Here is a 22,257-nt window from a genome sequence, read left to right on the forward strand (position 1 = left end):
TTTCATTATGCCATATTCCTATAAGGATACAATGTATTTCAGTATTATTATTCTCTATTGTTCTGTTTTTCTCTCCCTCTTCCCTTTAGTCCCCTTAAACAGTCCCACTATTACAAACATGTTTTATATAGCTATGTATACATAATCATGTTTGCATTTGTGTATACATTTATCTTTCGGATCTAGATTCCACTTGGAAAAACGTGACCTTTGTCTTTCCGAACCTGGCTTACTTCGTTTAACACACATAGATAGTTTTTAAATACACTGGTGAGAGGATAGAAAACTTCCAAACTGATTAACACACACACAAAAAAATCTGTCTTTTGTATTTTTTCCTTATGTAACCAAAGAGTTGCTTCAATAATGCAACCAATACTCTTAAGTACAACATATTAGTCCATAAGTTTAAAAGTATTTTACTTTAAACTTCAATAATTTTACCACCCATAAGTCTCATGTATAATACAATAACAACTTCCTTATGGTGAATATCCTTTGTATAGTCCTCCAAGTGGAGCACCTGTGTTCAATTCTAAGAGCTACATGTTAAAAGAAACACACATTAGTGTATTTCTAATTTTCTAGTCATCTCCCTTTCTCTTATTGGTCAATAACCTGGTATGATTTAAAATAATTCAACTGGGATGGAGATACAGCTCACTGGCAAAGCCCTGTATTCAATCCCCAGCATAAATAAATAAATTCAACCATTTCCATAGTACGTATCATGGGCTAATATGCATAACAGAAAACTGGTTCCATTAAGTCCAAGATATTTTTCATACTAGTATTTTTTTAGTAAATGCTAAATAATAAATAAGGCTAGAAATAAAAACATTTTTAATATTAAAAAAAACATATCTAGCTGGGCACCAATGGCTCACACCTGTAATCCTAGCTACTTGGGAGGCTGAGTTCAAGAGGGCTGTGGTTGGAGGCCAGTCCAGACAAATAGTTCAAAAGACCCTATCTCCAAAATAACCAGAGCAAAATGGACTAGAGTGTGGCTCAAGTGGTAGTGCGCCTGCTTTGCAGGCGTGAAGCCCTTGCTTCAATCCAACCATAAAGAGAGAAAGAAAACATACCTACATTAGTGATGAAAGAATTCTGGAGGCATCTGGTGGTGGGAAGCAAGGTGATTAGCAAAAATGAAGCCAAATTTCTCCCAAGAAATTATAAAAAGCAAGCTTTAAATTTCTTTTTATAAAACAGAAAGAAATACTGAGACAACAAGGCAAACACGAATTTGAAACAGAGAATTTGCCTAAAGCATGTAAGAAATATAAAATAAAAAGAATAAAACTGCAGCAATGAAAGTGCTGCAAAACATGCATGTTCAATCCAGCCAACATGGCTACAGCCACTCCCATTAGTAAAGCTGGGACAAAACGGGAAACTAATGAGCTCAGCTGCAGGGGTTGGTTTGTTTTTCATTTCATCTACTTGCTCTAAATGTAATTTATATTTTGCCTTAATGTCTTTTGTTAAATATAAGGAGAATCAATGTTCCTAAACAAGAATCTGATTATTCTAAAAATGCTTAATGTAAGCTTCATTTGTTCTAAGCCACATCTGGTGTATTCTGTTTTAACATTTTTGACAGGTTAATTGCTTTTCTTCATGTTTAAATAAAGAACACAAATGTTTTCCTATTGCTGCTAAACAGACCATGTGGAGGCAAAAAGCAAATGTTAGAGAAGGTGAATCATCTCCTTTGCAAGGTGCCTTCTTTAACAAATGGTGAGGACACACACCATACTTAAGTACTAGACCACAGTATGTGGAAAGTGTGGTTCATTATGAAAGTAAGAATAAAAGTAAAGCCCACAGATAAAAATAAACATTTTAACAGAAAACTTACTATTTGGAATAAAGAAACAAAGTTATTCAAAACCCTTTCAGATTAAAGAAAATAGAATCCAAAATAGTTTTGCAGGAAATGGCTAGAGTAGCAAAGGTGACAAAATTAACTTTGTGAAAAATCATTTCATAGTGCAGAGCAAGAACACAGATGAACACAGATATACTCAGTATTCACTTTCAATTTTAACTTACCATATTTAGTACTATTTGTTTTGCTCTGATTGCAGTTTGAATTTAATTAGAAACAAAAAAATTATGAGAAATATTTTGATCAAATTTGACTCCAATTCTGGTTTAATTTTAAAATAATGTTCAATTTCAGGTCTGTCTTAGGAAAGACTGGAAGTCAATTTCATGGTAACAAACACTAGTGTAATAGAAATCCCTTATAAAAGTGCCAAGACTCAGTCCCATATCTAATTAGGACATATGAGTTAATGCAGGTTATCAAAAATAAACAAAATTACAATATAACAAAACAACTAGAGAGTCCATCTGAATTTGTTTTTATTTACAGATTATTATCTAGAATTCAGACAAGTGTTAATGGCTAACATGCATGAAGAATTTAAGCTGGATTTTTTTGACTGAATTAGAGTTGAAATTTGAAGACAAATCTACTGAAACAAATTTTAAAATACTTGTTCTGTTTACACTACAAAATTTCATTCAAAACAATCTCTATCTACACCAGACATTCAGTACCTAAAACACATAAACTTGTTTTCTTCCCAAACGTATTCCTTTTTTCCATTAACATACTTTAACTTATTAAAAGAAGCCCCTAGGCTTAAAAAATTCTCATCATTGTTTGATTTTTCCTTTATTCTCAGCTATCAGTCCATTCCTAACTACTTAGTCACAAAATCCTCTATCTTTGACATCTGTCATCTTCATTCCAGTTTCATTAAGTCTTAAGACTTTTATTAGTCTTCTGCAATTGCGCTCTAACTGGTTTCCTGCTTCTAGTTTCAATCCATGTCAATACATTTTATAAACTCTTGCCAGACTGAAGCTCTACAGAACACATTTCATACCACACCTTAAGATTTCCAAGGAATTCCTGCTGAATACAGAAAAAAGCCCAGGCTTATTAGTCCTTCTCAGTACAACATCAATCTACCTTTCCAATACCATCCCCATTGTCCTCTTCATTTGAAAGCAGAGGTACCATTCCCTACAAAGAGAACTAATTGATACTTCTTGGGTCTGGCCTATAATTTCTGACTTTAATGTCTATGATTAGTATGTTTCTTCTACTTAAAATAATATTCTCCTTAATCAATTCATCCAGTTATTTAGGGTACAGTTTAAATGTTACATCCTTCATGATGCTTTCCTGTTCCCCATCCATATGCAAATTCTTCCTCTATTGAACACTCCATAACACTTTGTGAATTTATCAAATAATACTGCACACTTTAACACATAGCTCTTCTGTAGTGACCTTACCACTTTTACTAGATTTCTTAAAGGCATAATATTCCTAAGGGGAAAATACCTAAAGAGCCATTCACTCATATATATGCATCAATATATATGTTGAATGTTTAAATTAATGAACATACATATTGATTAAAAAAGTAAATAAAATAATAAATATGACCCATTAACCTGGAGACAGAGGCTACCACCTAAATTTCAAAAATAAGTAACTATAATCTCAAATTATATTTGATCACTAATATTAATGTCAAAGGAAAAAAAAATCTAATGTATATATTCTTGTATGAGAAAACTCAAATACTAGAACATAATACTTTTTCTACATATGTATTAGCAACCTTGCTTTCTAACTGAAGAAAATTGAGAAGAAAGTTGTTGATAGTATATTGAAATAATAAAAAGAATTCTCCCTTACTTCTATTAATCCTTGGAAATCTTTTTTTCAGTTTCTTCTTTAGTGGATTAAGCTCAGGCATTATTTCTGGAACAGCTACATAAAAGTCTACATGAATTTCATCATCCAAAATCTGAAAATTGGCAAAAAAGGAAGATAACCTTAGATTATATGAAATGTTTTATCCTTCCAAAAATAAGTAATTTCTACTATGATTCAAAAGAATCATTAAGCACAAATTTTTTTCTTTAAGCCTATGAATACATTTGCCCATCATAAAAACCATCAGCAGCAAAACATTATTTTCTTTTAAAAACAGTCACATTAATTTTAAAAATATTTAATGACTTTAATTCTTTCATGAGATTGTGTTAGGCAAAAAGGTGTTATAAACCAGAACATAGCATTAATGTAAAGACAATCATACAATCTCACTAAGCTAAATTTATGTCTTTTAAAATTGAAGAAACAAGCTGAACATTTTACAATACATCACTGGTAAAATTAATCACCACGAGCTGCCACACTCACTAGCAACCACCAGCTTTCCAAATTTAGAGCAAGAAAACAGAATCTATCATTTTTCTAAAAGAACACGCACCCACTTATAGCTTATTATCCATTTTCTATTTCCAATCTCAGAGCAAAGGAATTAACATTCAATTTTTAAAAGACTTTCTTGATTAATTCAGGCAAGCACCAAAATAATTCTTACACTACTAGACTATATTCTACTTATTAGAACAATACTGCCTGGGCAACAAATATTTCACCAATTTTTCTCCCCACAAAATCTTACCAAATTCCATTTAAAGCCTTAGTTTCGGGTCTTATGAATCTTAAAAATCTGAACTCTGGTAAAATATGCAATGGTTCTGGAATTTTATCTTCATGTTACTATTGTTTCTTTCGACAAATTCTTTATTCCTTAAATAACATACTGTACAAGCCTTACTAATAACAACTTACATTAAACAAGTACTTTTCATGTGGCATGAATTCTGTAAAACATTTTATTTCGTTTAATTCATCCAGTCTTCACAACATTTGGTTTAATTTATCCAATCTTTACAATAATCCTACCAGGCAGGTAATAATATTGACCACCTATTCCAGATAAGGAAACTGAGGGTCCAGGGAAAATGAATCAGTATGGCACTCCTAGGATGCAGAGGCAGAATTCAAATACCAGCATCCCCAGAAATATGGAAGCAGAAACAATTTTGAAATGTCAAAGTGTGAGATTTCTACTCAAAAGTCTTCTAAAACTAATTCTATGAATGTTCCTTTAAATTAAATTAAAACTATGTTTGAAAGTTATGCTATAATTAACCTTAAGATTACATCTTGAAATAATACAATACATAGTAAAATCATGCTCCTACAGACAAGTGAAAACATGAAATTACATTCAAATGTGAGACAAGTATATCTGTGATATTTCAAAATAAAATAAATTTAATAAATAAAAGCCTTATTCCAAGAAACAACTGAAAAGTAAGTAATTTTATTCTATCTTAATAAAATAGCACATTAAGAACTACAGGAATGGGGGCTGGGAATGTAGACAGTGGTAGCATAGCATGTGCCTAGCATGTGCAAGGCTCTGGGTTCAATCCCTAGCACTGCAATAAATAAATAAATATTAAAATATAGGAATGCATTTTTTGAGTTGCAGTCATGATACTATTTGCAAAACTGTACTGAATTTACTTCATAACTTGAACACCTTCTAAAAATAACATGGAAAGTTTTCAAAGATACCATGGGGTAACTGCAAGAACACACTTAATAAATATAACTTAGACAAGTGGCACAGCCCCTCTGATAACAGAGCCAACAATGGGGATCCTACAGAGAAATTCTATACCTGTAATATTTTATATTCAAATAACTCCAAAGTGTACTTGGTTCCCTTATTTGCTAAGGGGTTATTTTTTCAAATATGTTTCCTTTATTGAACTTAAGGTGATGTAACACTTTCTGCTCTATTTTCTTGAGAAGTAACTTCTCAATTAAGATTTCAGAATTGGAGGAATGGCTATGACAGTTCTATAAGATACTCTAGAGCATGCAGGAAGAAAAGACATGAAAAGCCATCCACAAACTTAGTAGGAATAATTAGTTCTCTGGTTCCAGCAACCAAGCTCCACTCTCAAATTGCCAAGTATCTGTAGAATGCTTATGATATAACGATTAACAGTTTTAATAAATTTTCAAAAATTAAAATGATATACCAGAAAGAAGTGGTCTAGAAAACAAACTACCAGGCACGGCTGTGTATCCCAAAGGACCAGCCCAGTTAAAAGCTTTCCCAAATGAAAATCTGAATATGTGACAAAAGACAAATTTTCAAGTCACTTTTTCCTGTTCCCCCTCCCCTTTCTGCTCCAAAAATGCTATTCTTTTCAAAAATGGTCCACAGACTCTTTGCTATTTTCTGAAGACCTGCTACATATGCACTTGTCAGCTACCATGCTGGTCCTTTGCCACTCTGAACTGACTATACAGTAAAAGTTCAGAAGAAGCCAGGTTCCAGGGGCTCATGCCTGTAAGAGAGGCAGAGATCAAGAGGATCAAGGTTTGAAACCAGCCTGGGCTAGTTCCTGAGACCCTCTCTCAAAAACAAAAAACAAAAAACAAACCCATCACAAATAAAACAAAAAAAAACCATGTAGGTCAGGAGTTCAAACCCCAGTACCACCAAAAAAAAAAAAAAAAAAAAGTTCAGAACAACCAAAAGCATCGTATTATAGAGGTCAGATACTGGACTTTGTGATCTACCAATACATCACACTTTCATTTTAAGAAAGCAAAACAAGGACTTTCACAGAGTGGCTCAAGCAGTAAAGCTTCTGCTTAGCAAGCGTGAGGCCCTGCATTCAAGCCACCAAAAAAAATGAAAACATGAATGGAGGCATCCATGTATACACCTTTTGGAGTTCATTTTAAATCTCTTATATAAGCCCATGATGCCCTTGCCAATTGACTCACAAAACTCTCACAGACAAAAAAGAAAGCATCTACAACAAAATCACAATATAAATCAAATACAAATAATATCAGATTATTTGGATGCCTTTTAGTTTGACTTTGAGACTGAAAAAGTTAGAAAAAATTTCCCTGTACTATAAAGCTCTACTAACCATTCATCGAAAGATAAAAACTTAGTGATTAAGTTCAAAATGTAATAAATCAATGGATGGCAAAGATAACAAAGCAAACTCTGTAACTAATGAACCTAAAAATACTGTACCTTCTGAATCAGATTAGCTCCTCCTGCAAACACAGCTCCATTTTCTTCTGCTATTTTCATCTCTGATGCATTCTACCAAAAAACAAAAAGTTTGAACATCAATCTTTAATTTTAAACAGACTCAGTATACATTCAAGTATTTTATCAGAAATAACATCAGTTTAAAATAAAAATGTGGGTTTTATTTTTAATGAAAAATACATAATTTTCAATAAAATGCATTAGATGTATTATGTTTAGAACAAATTCAGTTCTTAGGTCATTAAAGTGTCTCTTGGCTTTAATGAGGAAATACACCAAAATGGCATATTATGAACCCATCGAGTAACAGGTCTCTAGTTTTACAAATACATTATATTCCAAAAATAAGAGCTTAAAATCTATTTAGTCTTGCTAATTTTATAAAACCAATATAAAGACAATTTTTTTAATTAAAGAAATCAAAGAGCCAAAATTTAGCCAAGTAGCTAAAAACTTCAAAGGAAAAATGTTATTCTTTTCCATATGTTCCATTAATGTATCATTTTCTTTTACTGCAAAAATGTCTCACTCCCTTAGTTACTGAGTATTGCAACATTCCAACAACTACATTCCCCACTTTTCTGAGTTTCTTCCAGAGAAGACCAAAAATGTCTTGTTTGAGCTTTAGATGGAAAAACTCAGAACACAAATTCATTAACAGATCATAAACAAATGTTAATAATACAAAAAGACTGGCAAAGAGCCGGATCACTGCATTTGCTCTGTCCTGTCTGCGCTGGTTCTCCAAACTAGGTTACTGTGTTTCTGAGGTTCTAGAGCACTGGCACTCACTGCTTCAAAGGACTCCTAGCATTGTTTGAGGAGGGAGTTTAACTAGGAAGAGGGAGCTCTGCAGGATAAACCCCATACTTGTCTTTAGCTTCTTCTGAGAAACATAGTGTGGTGGACTAGTAACAACGGAAGTTCTGTTCTAGTTTCACTTGTTCTCAAACTAGTGCCACAACCTCAAGTAAGTCACCTGAGTTGAGCTCCAAATGGGGAAAAGACTGAAGAGAATACTAAAATTTTCTCTGTTCACTTATTCTAATCATTAATTAGTATGATATCTAAAAAATTAACATATAAATAATTGATGAAAGTTACTTACCCCTGTAAATACAGCAACCTTATTGATCTCTGAAGCAAAGGGATATGGAAAACTAATAACACTGGCAAATGGTTCCACTTTTTTCTATCATGTAATACAGAAAAAATAATTATGAAAACTTCATCTTTTCTATTATTTCTCACATTCTATAAAAAGCAGAACTAACATGTTTTCAACTCTTGGATATTTGTTTATTTATTTGTTTTAGACAGTATCTCACTCTGTAGGCTGGCCTCAAACTTGTAATCCTCTGCCTTAGTCTCTGGAGTGTTGGGATTACAGGTATGCACCACCCACACTTGGCTCATGTTTTTAGCCCTTTAATATGGCCTCCCATTAGTCCACAACTATTCTTCAATTACAATTCAAAGCTCAAGAGACTGTATTTCTTTCTTAAGAAAGAAAAAAAAAGACTCAAGTCTTTACTGAGCCCAACGTCTGATGCCAGTCCTGCAGCTGACTGCACCTTGAGATGGTCTCCTGGACCTACATTTGCTACTCGATCACGGCAAAATCTGTCAGCTCCTTCTTCAGGCTGAGAAGTTAGGAGTGGTCTGAACACAGATGGTTGGACCAACCCTTAACAGTGCTCACCCTGCAGGCCTTCAAGGATCTGGACGGCTGTTGAAGCACTGGAGCTGCCCTTTAGCTGGTGCTAGACTAACTGCCCTATGAAATCACCTCAACTGCAATAAATAACATTTAAAGAAAACGTCTTAAGGATCCAAGATGGTGATTAGAGTGTAGAAGCAGGCAGCACGAGCTCTGTAAATCAAAAATCTTAGAGAGACACTGGAGCGACACTTGGCAGAAAAAAAACACCAAGAAGAATCAAAACTCTGACACCCTGAACCCCCAGGCCACACAAAGCTTCTCCACACACATTACACTCAGAAAACAGAAAGGCTCCTACACCACCAGAGGCCAGCTCCAAACCTGCTTGGGAGACACAAACCAACAGGTGAGCAAATAAGTGTCATGCGGTATTCCCACAGCCACCCCTGGAATAAACCAGGATAGCCCACTGGGCAGACTGACCCCCCACCCTGCAAAAAAAAAAAAAAAAACCAAAAAACTTGAATAATAAACAGGGAACTGAAAAGGAAAACACAGCAGAGGGGGACGGGGTGCTGTAAGCACACTGGAGAAGTGGGGAGGGGCAAGAAGCTGATCTCCATGAGAACTTTCAGTAAACAAAGACTGGAAAGACAGAAGGGTGGGTGATAAGCCACTGCCTGAAATAGAACAGGGATCAGTCCACAAAACTCATCTCAACTCCAGAGCAGGATGTCTAGTGGGCTACAGAGCTGTTCTCCGGAACCTAAGGACAATATACAAACTCAAACTGCCACACCTCACTGAGGGAGGAGGTGACTAAACAGCTGCTGTTGAAAGATGGAAAAAAAAACTGGTGAGAACTCCCCAGCCACCTGGTGAGACTAAGATGGAGCATCTGCTTAAATACCAACACCAAGACTGGATGCTGAAGGAGTAACACCAGAACTACTAAGACTGAAATTCTATTGTTCCTGAACTAGGAATTTTTTTGTGTTTGTTTTGTTTCCTGTTTACTGTGTGTGTGTGTATGTCCACTTATCCCTGTTGATTTTTTTGTTGTTGTTATTTTGTTTTTGTTATTGTTAGTTTTTACTATCGTGAGACAGCTAATACTAAATTACACACAGACCAGGGTCAGAAATAGCATATATAACACTAATCTAAAACCCAACACACCCACAAAACAAAGTTAAACCAAGGGAAAGAACACAGGTGACGGAAACCACCAATAGCCTATCAAGAACATAGTTACACAGTACCAAGTGGAGCGATGGGAAGACAAAAAAGGGATGGAAACCATTCTCCCACAAAAAATAATTTAATACAGGATTCAGAGGGAACTGAAGAAAATGGATACCCAGTTCCAGACTCCAACAAAATACAGATAAACTATGCCAAAGAACCCAACGAAGCCCACAAGAATATCCTGAAAGAAGAAATCCTGGAAGTAATCACTGAGAATTTCATGGAGATGTTACTAGATATGGTCAACCAAAATGTACAAGAGGCACTCAAGAAATTCTAAGACATGGGCTGATGGAGTGGCTCAACTGGTAAAGCACATGCCATGCAAGCAAGCATGAGGACATGAGTTCAAACCCCAGGATCAATAAAAAAAAAAGAAAGAAATTCCAAGGCACCAAAAATAAAGAATATGAGAAGACACCAAAACAAATAAGTGAACTCACAGGAGTGCTAGATAATCACCAAAGTGAAACAGAGAACACTACAAATAGAGAGATAAATGAATTAAGGATGAAAATTAACACTATTAAAGAAAAAGTGATTTCCATGATATGGAAATCCTCAGAAAAAAGAATGAAACAGAAACACAAAACACAATGGAAGGCCACTCCAGCAGACTAGAACAAGTGAAAGACAGAATCTCAGAACTTGAAAATGAAATGAATATTAAAGGAAAAACTAAAGAGTTACTAATCAAACAACTCAACACCTGTGAAATGAATATGTAAAAACTCACCAACTCCAACAAAAGACCAAACCTGAGAATCATGGGCACCAAAGAGAAAGAGGTGCAAACAAAAGGAATTCGTAATATATTCAACAAAATAACAGAAAATTTCCCAAATCTAGAGAAAGCTATAGCCATTCAGGTACAGGAAGCCTCCAGGACACCAAACAGACTTGACCAAAATAGAACTACCCCACGATGTATTATCATTAAAACAAGCACAGAGAATAGAAAAAAAAATACTGAAGGCTGTAAGAGAGAAAAATAAATAACATACAAAGGTAAATCCATCAAAATCACAGGTTTCTCATCGGAAATGTTAAAAGCAAGAAGAGCATGGAGAAGTCTTCCAAGCACTGAATGAAAATAACTTCAACCCTAGGATACTCTTACCAGCAAAACTATCATTCAAAATAGATGGAGCAATAAAAGTCTTCCATGATAAGCATAAACTAAAACAATATATGACCACCAAGCCACCACTACAAAAGATTCTTCAAGGAATTCTACATACAGAAAATGAAAGCAAACAAAACCATGAAAGGACAGGCAGTACCAAACCACAGGAGAAGAAAAAACAAGGAATCAGAGAGTAACACTGATTCAGCTTATACAATCAAACTCTTAAACAACAAAAACAACTAAATGACAGGAATCACCACATACCTATCAATACTAACACTGATGTTAACGGACTTAACTCCTCCATCAAAAGACACCATTTGGCAAACTGGATTAAAAAGGAAGATCCAACAATCTCTTGTTTACAGGAGACCCATCTCATTGATAGAAACAAGCACTGACTTAGGGTGAAAGGCTGGAAGAAGATTTACCAAGCCAATGACCCTGAAAACAGGCATCAGACTTCAAACTTACATTGATCAAACAAGATAAAGGAGGACACATACTAATAAAAGGGGAAATACACCAAAAGGAAATAACAATGATCAACCGATATGCACCCAACATCAGTGCACCCAATTTCATCAATCATACTCTGAAGGACCTAAAGACATATATAGATTCCAAAACAGTCGTAGTGGGAGACTTTAATACCCCCCATCACCAATAGATAGGTCAGCCAAACAAAAAATCCATAAAGAAATTCTAGAACTAAATCACACCATATATCAAATGGACCGAGCTGATGACTATAGAATATTTCATCCAACTTCTGTAAAATATACATTCTTCTCAGCAGCTCATGGAACCTTCTCCAAAACTGATCATGTCTTAGGGCACAAAGCAAACCTCAGCAAATATAAGAAAACAGAAATAATCCCATGCATTCTATCTGATCACAATGCATTAAAACTAGAACTCAACAACAAAAACAACAGTAGAAAACGTGAACTGTTGGAAGCTGAACACATTGCTCAATGATCAATGGGTCATTGATGAAATAAAAGAGGAAATTAAAATGTTCCTGGAATTTAATGAAAATGAAAACACGACCTTCTGGAACCTATGGGACACAGCAAAGACAGTCCTAAGAGGAAAGTTTATAGCCATGAGTGCATATGTTAAAAGGACAGAAAGAACTCAAATCAATTACATAATGCTACATCTCAAACTCCTAGAAAAACAAGAACAAGCAAATCCCAAAACAAGCAGAAGGAGAGAAATGATAAAAATAAGGTCCAAAATTAATGAAATAGAAACAAACAAACAAAAAATACAAAGAATCAATGAAACAAAAAGATGGTTCTTTGAAAAAATAAACATTGACAGACCCCTAGCAAATCTGACTAAAATGAGGAGAGAAAAAATTCAAATCAGTAAAATCAGAAATGCAAAAGGGGAGATAGCAACAAACACCATGGAAATCCAGGAAATCATAAGCGACTACTTCGAGAACCTATATTCTAATAAATTTGAAAATCTTGAAGAAATGGACAGATTTGTAGATACTTATGACTATCCAAAATAGAACCAAGCGGAAATTAATCACCTGATAGATCGATAACACAAAATGAAATTGAAGCAGCAATAAAGATGCAGAAAAAGCCTCTGATAAGATCCAACACCACTTCATGATAAAAGCTCTAATAAAACTAGTAATAGAAGGAAAGTACCTCAACATTGTAAAGGCTATATATGACAAACCCAGCCAACATCATATTTAATGGAGAAAAACTAAAACCATTTCCCCTAAAATCAGGAATGAGACAAGGGTGCCCACAATCCCCAATCCTATTCAACAGAGTCCTAGAATTCCTAGCCAGAGCAAGAAGAAGAAATAAAAGGAATACAAACAGGTAATGAAACTGTCAAAATATCACTATTTGCAGACAATATGATCCTATTAAAGACCCAAAAAACTCTACCCAAAAACTCCTAGACACCATCAACAGCTACAGCAAAGTGGCAGGATAAAAAATCAACTTAAAAAAATCAGTAGCTTTTCTATACACCAATAACGAACAAATTGAGAAAGAATATATGGAAACAATTCCATTTACAATAGCCTCAAAAAAAATCAAATAACAGGGTAAACTTAACAAAGGATGTGAATGACCTCTACAAGGAGAACTACAAACTTCTGAAGAAAGAAATCGAGGAAGACTACAGAAGGTGGAAAGATCTCCCATGCTCATGGATTGGCAGAATTAACATAGTAAAAATGGCTATACTACCAAAAGTAATCTACATGTTTAATGCAATTCCCATCAAAATCCCAATGACATTCATCACAGAGATTGAAAAATCTATCCTAAAATTCATTTTCTAACACAAGAGACCGCGAATAGCCAAGGTAATACTCAGCAAGAAGAGCAATACTAGAGGTATCACAATACCTGACTTCAAACTATGTTACAAAGCAATAGCAGTAAAAATAGCATGGTACTGGCACAAAAACAGACATGAAGACCAGTGGAACAGAATAAAGGACCCAGATATGAATCCACACAGCTATGCCCACCTCATTTTTGACAAAGGTGTAAAAAATATATGATGGAGAAAAGAACCAGCCTCTTCAACAAACGTTGCTGGGAAAAGTGGTTATCCGTCTGCAAAAAACTGAAACTAGATCCATGTTTATCACCCTATACAAATATCAACTCAAAATGGATCAAGGACCTTAATATCAGACCCGAAACTCTGAAATTAGTAAAAGAAGGAGCAGCAAACACTCTGGAAGCAATAGGTATAGGCTAGGATTTCCTCAATAGAATCCCAGCAGCTCAGCAACTAAGAGAAAAGATGGACAAATGGGACTTCATAAAATTTAAAAGCTTCTGCACAGCAAAAGAAATGCTCTCTAAATTGAAGAGACCACCCACAGAATGGGAGAAAATACTTGCCAGCTATACATCAGACAAAGGACTGATAACCAGAATATATAGGGAACTTAAAAAACTAAACTCTCCCAAAATCAATGAACCAATAAAGAAATGGGCAACTGAACTAAACAGAACTTTCTCAAAAGAAGAAATTCAAATGGCCAAAAAACACATGAAAAAATGCTCACCATCTCTAGCCATAAAGGAAATGCAAACCAAAACCACACTAAGATTCCATCTCACCCCTGTTAGAATAGCTATCATCAAAAACATCTCCAACAATAGGGGTTGGCGAGGATGTGGGGAAAAAGGAACCCTCGTACAGTGCTGGTGGGCATGCAAGCTAGCGCAACCACTGTGGAAAAAAATATGGTGGCTTCTTAAAAATCTAAACATAGATCTGCCATATGATCCAGCAATCCCACTCCTGGGGATATACCCAAAGGAATGCAACTCAGGTTACTCCAGAGGCATCTGCGCACCCATGTTTATTGCAGCGCTATTCACAATAGCCAAGATGCCCCACTATGGACAAATGTATTAAGAAAATGTGGTACTTATACACAATGGAGTTTTACTCAGCCATGAAGAAGAATGAAATCCTATCATTCTCAAATAAATGCAAAGAACTGGAGAATATCATTCTCAGTGAGGTTAGCCAGGCTCAGAAGACCAAAAATCGTATGTTCTCCCTTATATGCCAACTTTAGATCTAGGGCTAATGCAGCAATGTTGTTGGACTTGGCTCACAAGCTAAGGGGAGAGCACATACGGGAGGTATGGGGATAGGTACCACTGCAGAGGAGCTAATACAGAAACCTTAAAGCAACAGAGGTCAATATGGGAAAGTGATTGGGAACTAGTGAAAAGGTCAGGTAGAGATGAATCAATTCGGGTTATAATACACTTGTGCATGGAAGTAATGCTAGGAATCTCTCTGTATAGCTATCCTTATCTCAACTAGCAAAAACGCTTTGTATTTCTCATTATTGCTTATGTCTTCTCTTCAACAATATTGGAGAAAAGGGCAGAACAGGATCTGCCTGGAAGCGAAGGGGAGTGGGAGGGAGAGGGAGGGGGTGGGGGTCACAGGGGAGAAATGGCCCAAACAGTATGCACATATGAATAAATGAATTAAAAAAAATAATAATTAAAACAAAAGAAAACCTCTTGAAAAATAAAAGAATAAAAGAATAAAAACCTAAAATTCTCTCCCCAGCTCCATACTCCCATGACACTTGGCTTCTATTTATTTCATTTATCATAATTTCTCAAATGTTAAGAGATACGTTTGCATGTTTGTATCTCCTGGGCACCTACTACAATCTTTACCATTTCATGGATGTCAACAAATGCTTGCTACCTTGAATTAAACTTAAAAAAAAAAAAAAAAAAAAAGAAACACGCAATTTTCTGACATGTGGGGACATCATATAGCTGTATATACTGAACAACAGACAATATCCAGTTGATCTGCTCAGTAAGTCACTCTTAATGACTGTAATTGCTCTAAACAATTAGGTAAATAAACCCTATGTTCAGGACAGAATACATGAAAAGCCTGAAAGACTCTTCTGAGTGGGTCCATTTTGAAATAACCTGGATCACCATCACTTCCAGATATATTTGGGAAATGAACTGGAAAATCGAAAATAAGCAAGGTCTTGCATTTGAGGCGCCATAATTCAGGTACAGATTCCACAAGTCCTCAGAATTAGTCTGCTCAGTCACTTTGGTCAAGGTCCCATGTAGACCTGAGGCTCAGATCTCTTACAGAGATTTCATATGGAAACAAGTTGTAGGCCCACCATAGTTTTGGTTTGGTCTTAAGGTTTGGAAGAAAGAGAAAAGGGATTGTTTCCCTAATAAAACTGATTGATAGATAATATTTTAGAAAAACTAATTTTGAGTATACACATCCTCCAGAAGATTCTTCAGATAAGAAGGATAAAATTTTAAGCATACTTTATATCAGCGATGCAACTTAGTTTTATTGATTGGTATTTTTTTTTCTATTGACCCATCGTAACTGGTTTCAGTTTGTTCACAAGAACAAACAAAAAATGTCTTAGAACAAGAATTCAATGTCCTTAGTTCATAGGTGGTTTGCATATATGAAATGAAGTTTTTAGTCCTACAAGACATTGTTGGGAACTGTTGTTCTAAACTAGTAATTGGTTAAGAAAGGGATCATCTTGGACACTACAAAATGCTTAAAATAGAAGTAACAGTAACACCAAGATGCAAAATAAAAATTGTAACATGGCTGGCATAAACTGTTTCTAATAAATGACAACTAAAAAAGGAGATAAACTTTGGTTCAAATCTTAACTTTTCCTTCTACTTTATGACATTGAGTAAGGTACTTCACTTCCTGTACCTCAACTTCCTCCTTTGAGATTATTTTTAGAATATTAAATGAGAAAGTGGAAGCAAAGCATTTAGTATTGTGGCTGAAATACAGAAAGTTTTCAGAATGTAGACTGTTACTATTTAGCATTTACTAAGTCCTTTACATGCATTTCTTGATTTAATCTTTAGTAGAACTATGTGAACTAAGCATTTTATCTGTCTTTACAAAGAGATGAAAAAAAATCTTGTATTTGAGGTCATGAAGCAATAAAGCTAAGATCAAAGAGCAAAGAAGCTAGAACTGAAAACATGGTGACTGCAGGATAACAGTCTGTGCTGTAATCTGACTCCAGTTCCTATGCTCTTAAGCATTATGCTGCAGTGCCTCCAGGGTGCTTTCTTATTGTTTCTAAAGTTGTTAAATTGGATTGATAAACTTGTATCTTCTAATTTGATCCCCCCAGACACACAAAAATTAAAATATCAACTCAAAAAAGATTAGATGACTTAAGTGAGAAGCTTACAAAATTTAGGGCTGTAAATTTAGACCTCACTATCAATGTACTATTTTTCCTCTTTTAGTTTCATAAACAAAAGTCTTCTAAAAACTCCAACATACATAGATAAAGCAGAGAGGCTCTGACTGAAGTTAAGAGTGAGAAGTTTGGAACCCCACCCATGCAAACTAAGTCTGAACCTAGGATTCCAAAGAACACATTTGAGCTAATCTACAGCCTTCATTTTTCAATGAAGGAACATAATGCCCCAGACAGCTTAAGTCATTTTTCCCAACTACTTGTGTTGAAATTTATACTAGTAACTTTTTAAGGGAATAGGAAATACATGTTTGTGAATTCTCCAGAATGTTTTAAACATTATTTTATATTTGGAAAACTAAAAAACAAGCAAACATTTTTCATGCTGAGGTACAGATAGAGCATGAGATGTTTCTAAAAATTATTTGGGAGACAAGAACTTAAGAAATTAAGAAACATCAATTCATGCAGCCATTTCACAAATAAACTTATATTAATTGAATCTACATACCTTTTTCCCTAGTGCCATATCCAATGTCAAATCAAGATAAACACCTTGATTTGGATGAGTAAAGTCCAAACTTTGATATTTCTTAAGTAAGTGAACAGCTTTCTCCACTTCATATATCTGCCTTGGGTATAAGCGTTTTAAATAGACATCATCCTCAGGTTCACCTTCCATGTAGCGGTATGACTTTATCTTTTCTATCTCATCTGGTTTTTCATCTGATGCTTTTTCTTTGGCACCCTTTTTTGTTTTCTTTGCAGGCCTTTAAAAAAGATACATTCCAGATAAGTTACATCAGTATGTATTTTCTAGGAGACTTCATTTGTGTGGGTTTGTACTGGGGTTTGAACTCAGGGCTTCATGCTTGCTAGGCAGGTACTCTACCACTTAAGCCTCTCCACCAGCCTGATAGGGCTCACCAACTATATGCCCAGGCTGGCTTCAAACTGCAATCCTCCTGATCTCTGCCTCCTGAATAGCTAGGATTACAGGCATGAGCCACTGGCACCTGGCTCTAGGAGACTTTTTAAAAAAGACAAGAGAAAAGTATCAAAAGATAGTTTATTTTCTTTGAGACAACTATAGAAAATACACTGGAACATACAGGCATAGGGAACAACTTTCTAAATAGAACTCCAATGGCTCAGCAACTAAGAGAAAGAATGAACAAATGGGACTGCATCAAACTAAAAAGCTTCTGCACACCAACACAGTCAGTCACTAGACTTAACAGCCTGCCCACAGAATGGGAGAAAATCTTTGCCAGCTATTTATCCAATAAGGGAATACTATCCAGATCAACAGGGAACTCAAAAAACTCAACCCCCAAAGAATCAACAACCCAATGAATAAGTGCACATGTGAATTGAATAGGGAATTTTCAAAGCAAGAGGTACAAATGGCCAATAAATACATGTACTGTTCAACTTCTCTGGCTATAAAAGAAATACAAATCAAAACTATACTAAGTTTTCATCTCACAGCAGTTAGAACAGCAATCTTCAGGGGCAAAAACAACATCAAATGCTGACAAGGATACAGTGAAACAGGAAACTTTATACACTATTGGTGCAAATGTAAATTAGTACAACCATTATGGAAAGCAGTATAGAGATTGCTTAAAAAGCTAAAAATAGAACTGCCATATGATCCAGTGATATTGCTCTGGGCATATATCCAAGGATACAAGAGACACTTGCACACCAATGCAGCACTGTTCACAATAGCCCAAGCTATGGAAACAGCTCAGATACCCTACAACTGACGAATGGATCAAGAAAATGCAGTATACAATGAATGGCTATTCAGAATTGTCACAAAAAATTCCCCCCCACACCCATACTATGAATATATTACTACCAAAAATGTAAAAAAGACAAAATGTGGCGTATTTCTACAATGCGGTCTTATTCACCCGTAAGGAAGAAAGACCATGCAGTTTGAAGGTAAATGGATGCAATTGGAGGACATCATTTTAAGTGAAGTAAGTCAAATTCAGAAAGACAAAGGCCACGTTTTCTCTCATATGTGAAACACAGAATCAAAAGATAAACATTTACACAAAACAAACATGATCATATACAAACTTATATGTAGAACATGTTTCTAATAGTGGAACTACTCTATGGAACTTAGGAGAGAAGGGAAAGGAAAAGAGAATGACAGAGCATCAACAATATTGAAATACGTAACATCTGTGCAGGCAGAGGATATAATGATAGGTACCGAAAGCTGTTGAATAATGGGGGTAGGGGGAGGTGGGAGGGAAGAGGTAAGGGAGAGTAATGGAAGGGGTTGAACTGACCAAAGTAAAGTATACTCACAGGGGGATACATAGAGAAACCCCTTTGAACATTGACTTTGGAATTAATAATGAAAGACAGCACTGTAAAACAGGTACGGTGTCTGTGGGGGTGGTTCCTGTGGGAAGGGGGAAGGTAAATGAACTAGATGAAGGTGAGGAAATATAGTTGAACTTTAATACAAAATAGAACAAAGAAACTTCATGCAATTGCTTTAAGTGGGGTAGGGAGGGGAGATGGTGGGGTGATCTAACCAATGTACAATATAAGCTTACTTGGAATTTTCACAATGAATCCCCCCTGTACAACACTATTGTCTAATAAAAAAATTTTTAAGATAATTTTAATTTAAAAGCATAAATTGCTTTATAGTTTTTCTAATTCAGCAAATATTAAGTAAAATTTTGTACTGTTTACAATCAGTAAACAGAAGAGTAGTAGTGCATGTGAATGGACAATTCAATACAGTGTGATACATATTATGACAGTGCTGGCAGGTCTTAGCCTACCTAGGAGGTTAGGGAAGAATTCTGGAAGACATGATCCCATAGTTAATTTTGAAGGAGAAGGAAATTAGCCTTGATATATAATGAAAAGAAGTTAAAAACATATCCACACAAAAACTTGTATAGCATTACGATTCATAATAGCCAAGGAGAAACGACTTAAAAGTTCATCAGCTGATGAATGGATACATAAAATGTGGTATATCTATATGATGGGACATTCAGCAGCAAAAAAATGAATGAAGTACTGACACAGGCTCCATGTGCTAACCTTAAAATATTATGCTAAGGGAAAGAAACCAGTCACAAAAGGAAACATACTGTATTGCTGCATTTATACAAACTAGCAAGAATGGGCAATCTGCTGGGTGCAGAGGATCACATCTCTAATCCCAGCTACTTGGGTGGCAGAGATTGGGAGAACTGAGGTACTAAGCCAGTTGGGGCAAAAAGTTAGACCCCATCTTAACAAGTAACTCAGGTGTGGTGGTGCATGCCTATGTTCCCAACTAAGCAGGAGGATTTGGGTCTGAGGCCAGCCCTGGGCAAAAATGGGCACGACCCTAGCTGAAAAACAACTGAAGCAAAAAAAAGGCTGGTCCTGAGCTCAAACTCCAGTACCACCAAAATTTTAAAAGAATGGGTAAATTTATAGAGACTAAAAGTAGATTTACTAGTTGTCTAGAGCTAGGAGAGGTACTGGAGGAATGAAGAAAGAGTCCTAATAGGGATAGGGTTTTTTGGAAGAGTAACAAAAATGCTCTAAATAAGACATTGTGGTGACAATCACACAACTCTGAATGTACTAAAAACAACTCAGTTGTACACTTTAAGTGGATGCACTGAACAGTATGTAAATTATACCTTAATGAAGCTGCTTTTAAAAAATCTGAGTTACCCAGGCAAAGAAACGTAATAAAAAGTATTGAGCCATGAAATAAAATGGCCTATAAGGAATGCTACTGTAAGTTCTGTATGACTAAAGCAGTGGCTGGAAAACTCTTTCTATAAAGGACTTGACAGTAAATGTTTTAGCTTTGTGAGTCACGTGGTCTGTCCTAACTCTGCTGTAGTTCAAAAGCAGCCATAGGCAATATATAAATGAAGAGTATAGCTGTGTTCCAATAAAACTTTATAAACACTAAATTTGAATTTCATAATTTCCATGTGTCACAGATTGTTATTATTCTGTATTCTAGTCATTTAAAAATGTAAAAACCATCTCGGCTCACAAGCTGTACAAAAATAGGTGATAGACCAGATAGACCAGATAGACCAGATTTGGCCACTGGCCACACTCTTGAACTCAAAAGGGTAAAACCAGATGGCAGGAATCACTGGAGATGGTGTTGAAAAAACTGATCACAAAGGGCTTCTCTAGAGGTAAAGACAAACTAGTGAACAGGAGTGACATCTGAATTTCAAGCAGAGTATTCTAGCTGCAATAACAGAGATGGATGTGAAGGAAGCAGGACTGGAGATAAGAGGCTATTCCTTGCCCTTCTTCTCAAGGAGATATGAGAGGCTGAACAAGTGAGGCTAACAAGGATGGAAAAGATGATAGAACACAAAAATATTTACAATGCAGAAGGTAGAAAAAATAAAGAACAGATTAAAATACTTCTTACGTTACTGGCTTGAGAAACTAGGCACCTTAACTAAAACCAGAAATAAAACAGTTTTCTGGTGATGAAGGTAGACACAGAGGTGAGTTCAGTATGGAATATATAAAGTTCTTTACTCCCTCTCTTTTCAAGCCCCTTTGCTAAGTGATTTTGTACTTCCTCCCAATAAAGGGGTAGAATATTTTACCTAGTCTCCTGATTTGGCCATGTGACTAGCTTGGGCTGACAGAATAAAGAAGTGACTGTTTCCCTGAACTAAGCTTAGGCCTGAAGAGATTTCTTATGTTCCTCCTTTCATGTTTGTATTTCTGCCATTTTTTTTTAAGAACATGCCATGGCTGGCCTAAAGGTAGGAAGATGAGAAACTGGTGGAACAGAACAGCCCCCCGGTGCTCCAGGCTAGACTATATAATTATTCTCAGTTGATCTGCAAACCCACAGATGCATAGCTAGTCCAGAAGGTTATCAGAGACACTTATCTGAACCCCGCCTAGGTCAGCTGACCCACTGATGCATCAGCAATGATAAATAATTATGGGCAAGTTTATTACCTGGCAAAAGCTAACAGAGTAGTTACAAAATACTTCAGAAAATATGCCCAACAGGTAATTGCAGGTTAAGTGTCTGACAGTAAGAAAAACAGAACTATGGGTAATATAATTTTCACCATTAATCCAAAACCATAAATGATTTAAATTAGTAAAATAGTATTCTAGAAAGATATTTGGGTTCTGTTGTAGCCAGGATAACCCAAAAAATACCCATATCTAATTCCTAGATCCTGTTATTTTACCCAGTAAATGGACTTTGTAGATTTGACTTGATATGGGCAGATTATCCTAGATTGTCCATGTGGGCTCAAACTCATCACATGAGTTCTTAAAATTGAGAACTTGGCTCAATTTCTCAGCTGCAACAGACAGAGATGGGAAGATGATACTGGAGAAAGATCAAGCACAATTCGGATTCAACCTGTGTTGCTCTGAGAATGGAGGAAAGGAACACACGCCAAGGAATGAGGAT

At 35.6% G+C, this 22,257-nt stretch overlaps 1 protein-coding gene across 4 annotated transcripts in view; it reads right to left on the reverse strand.

Moving 5' to 3' along the window:
- Mrpl1 (mitochondrial ribosomal protein L1) overlaps positions 1-22,257 on the reverse strand; it is an 80,082-nt gene that overhangs the window by 40,137 nt on the left and 17,688 nt on the right. For all 4 annotated transcript variants that reach the window (XM_074041928.1, XM_074041926.1, XM_074041927.1 and 1 more), the window contains exons 3-6: positions 17,305-17,563; positions 8,092-8,175; positions 6,963-7,034; positions 3,728-3,839 (exon numbers count right to left, since the gene is read on the reverse strand). In XM_074041928.1, coding sequence (XP_073898029.1) covers positions 3,728-3,839; positions 6,963-7,034; positions 8,092-8,175; positions 17,305-17,563 — 527 coding nt within the window. The remainder of the gene's footprint in view (positions 1-3,727; positions 3,840-6,962; positions 7,035-8,091; positions 8,176-17,304; positions 17,564-22,257) is intronic.

Source organism: Castor canadensis, chromosome 9, assembly GCF_047511655.1.
Source record: "Castor canadensis chromosome 9, mCasCan1.hap1v2, whole genome shotgun sequence".
Classification (NCBI taxonomy): Eukaryota; Metazoa; Chordata; class Mammalia; order Rodentia; family Castoridae; genus Castor; species Castor canadensis.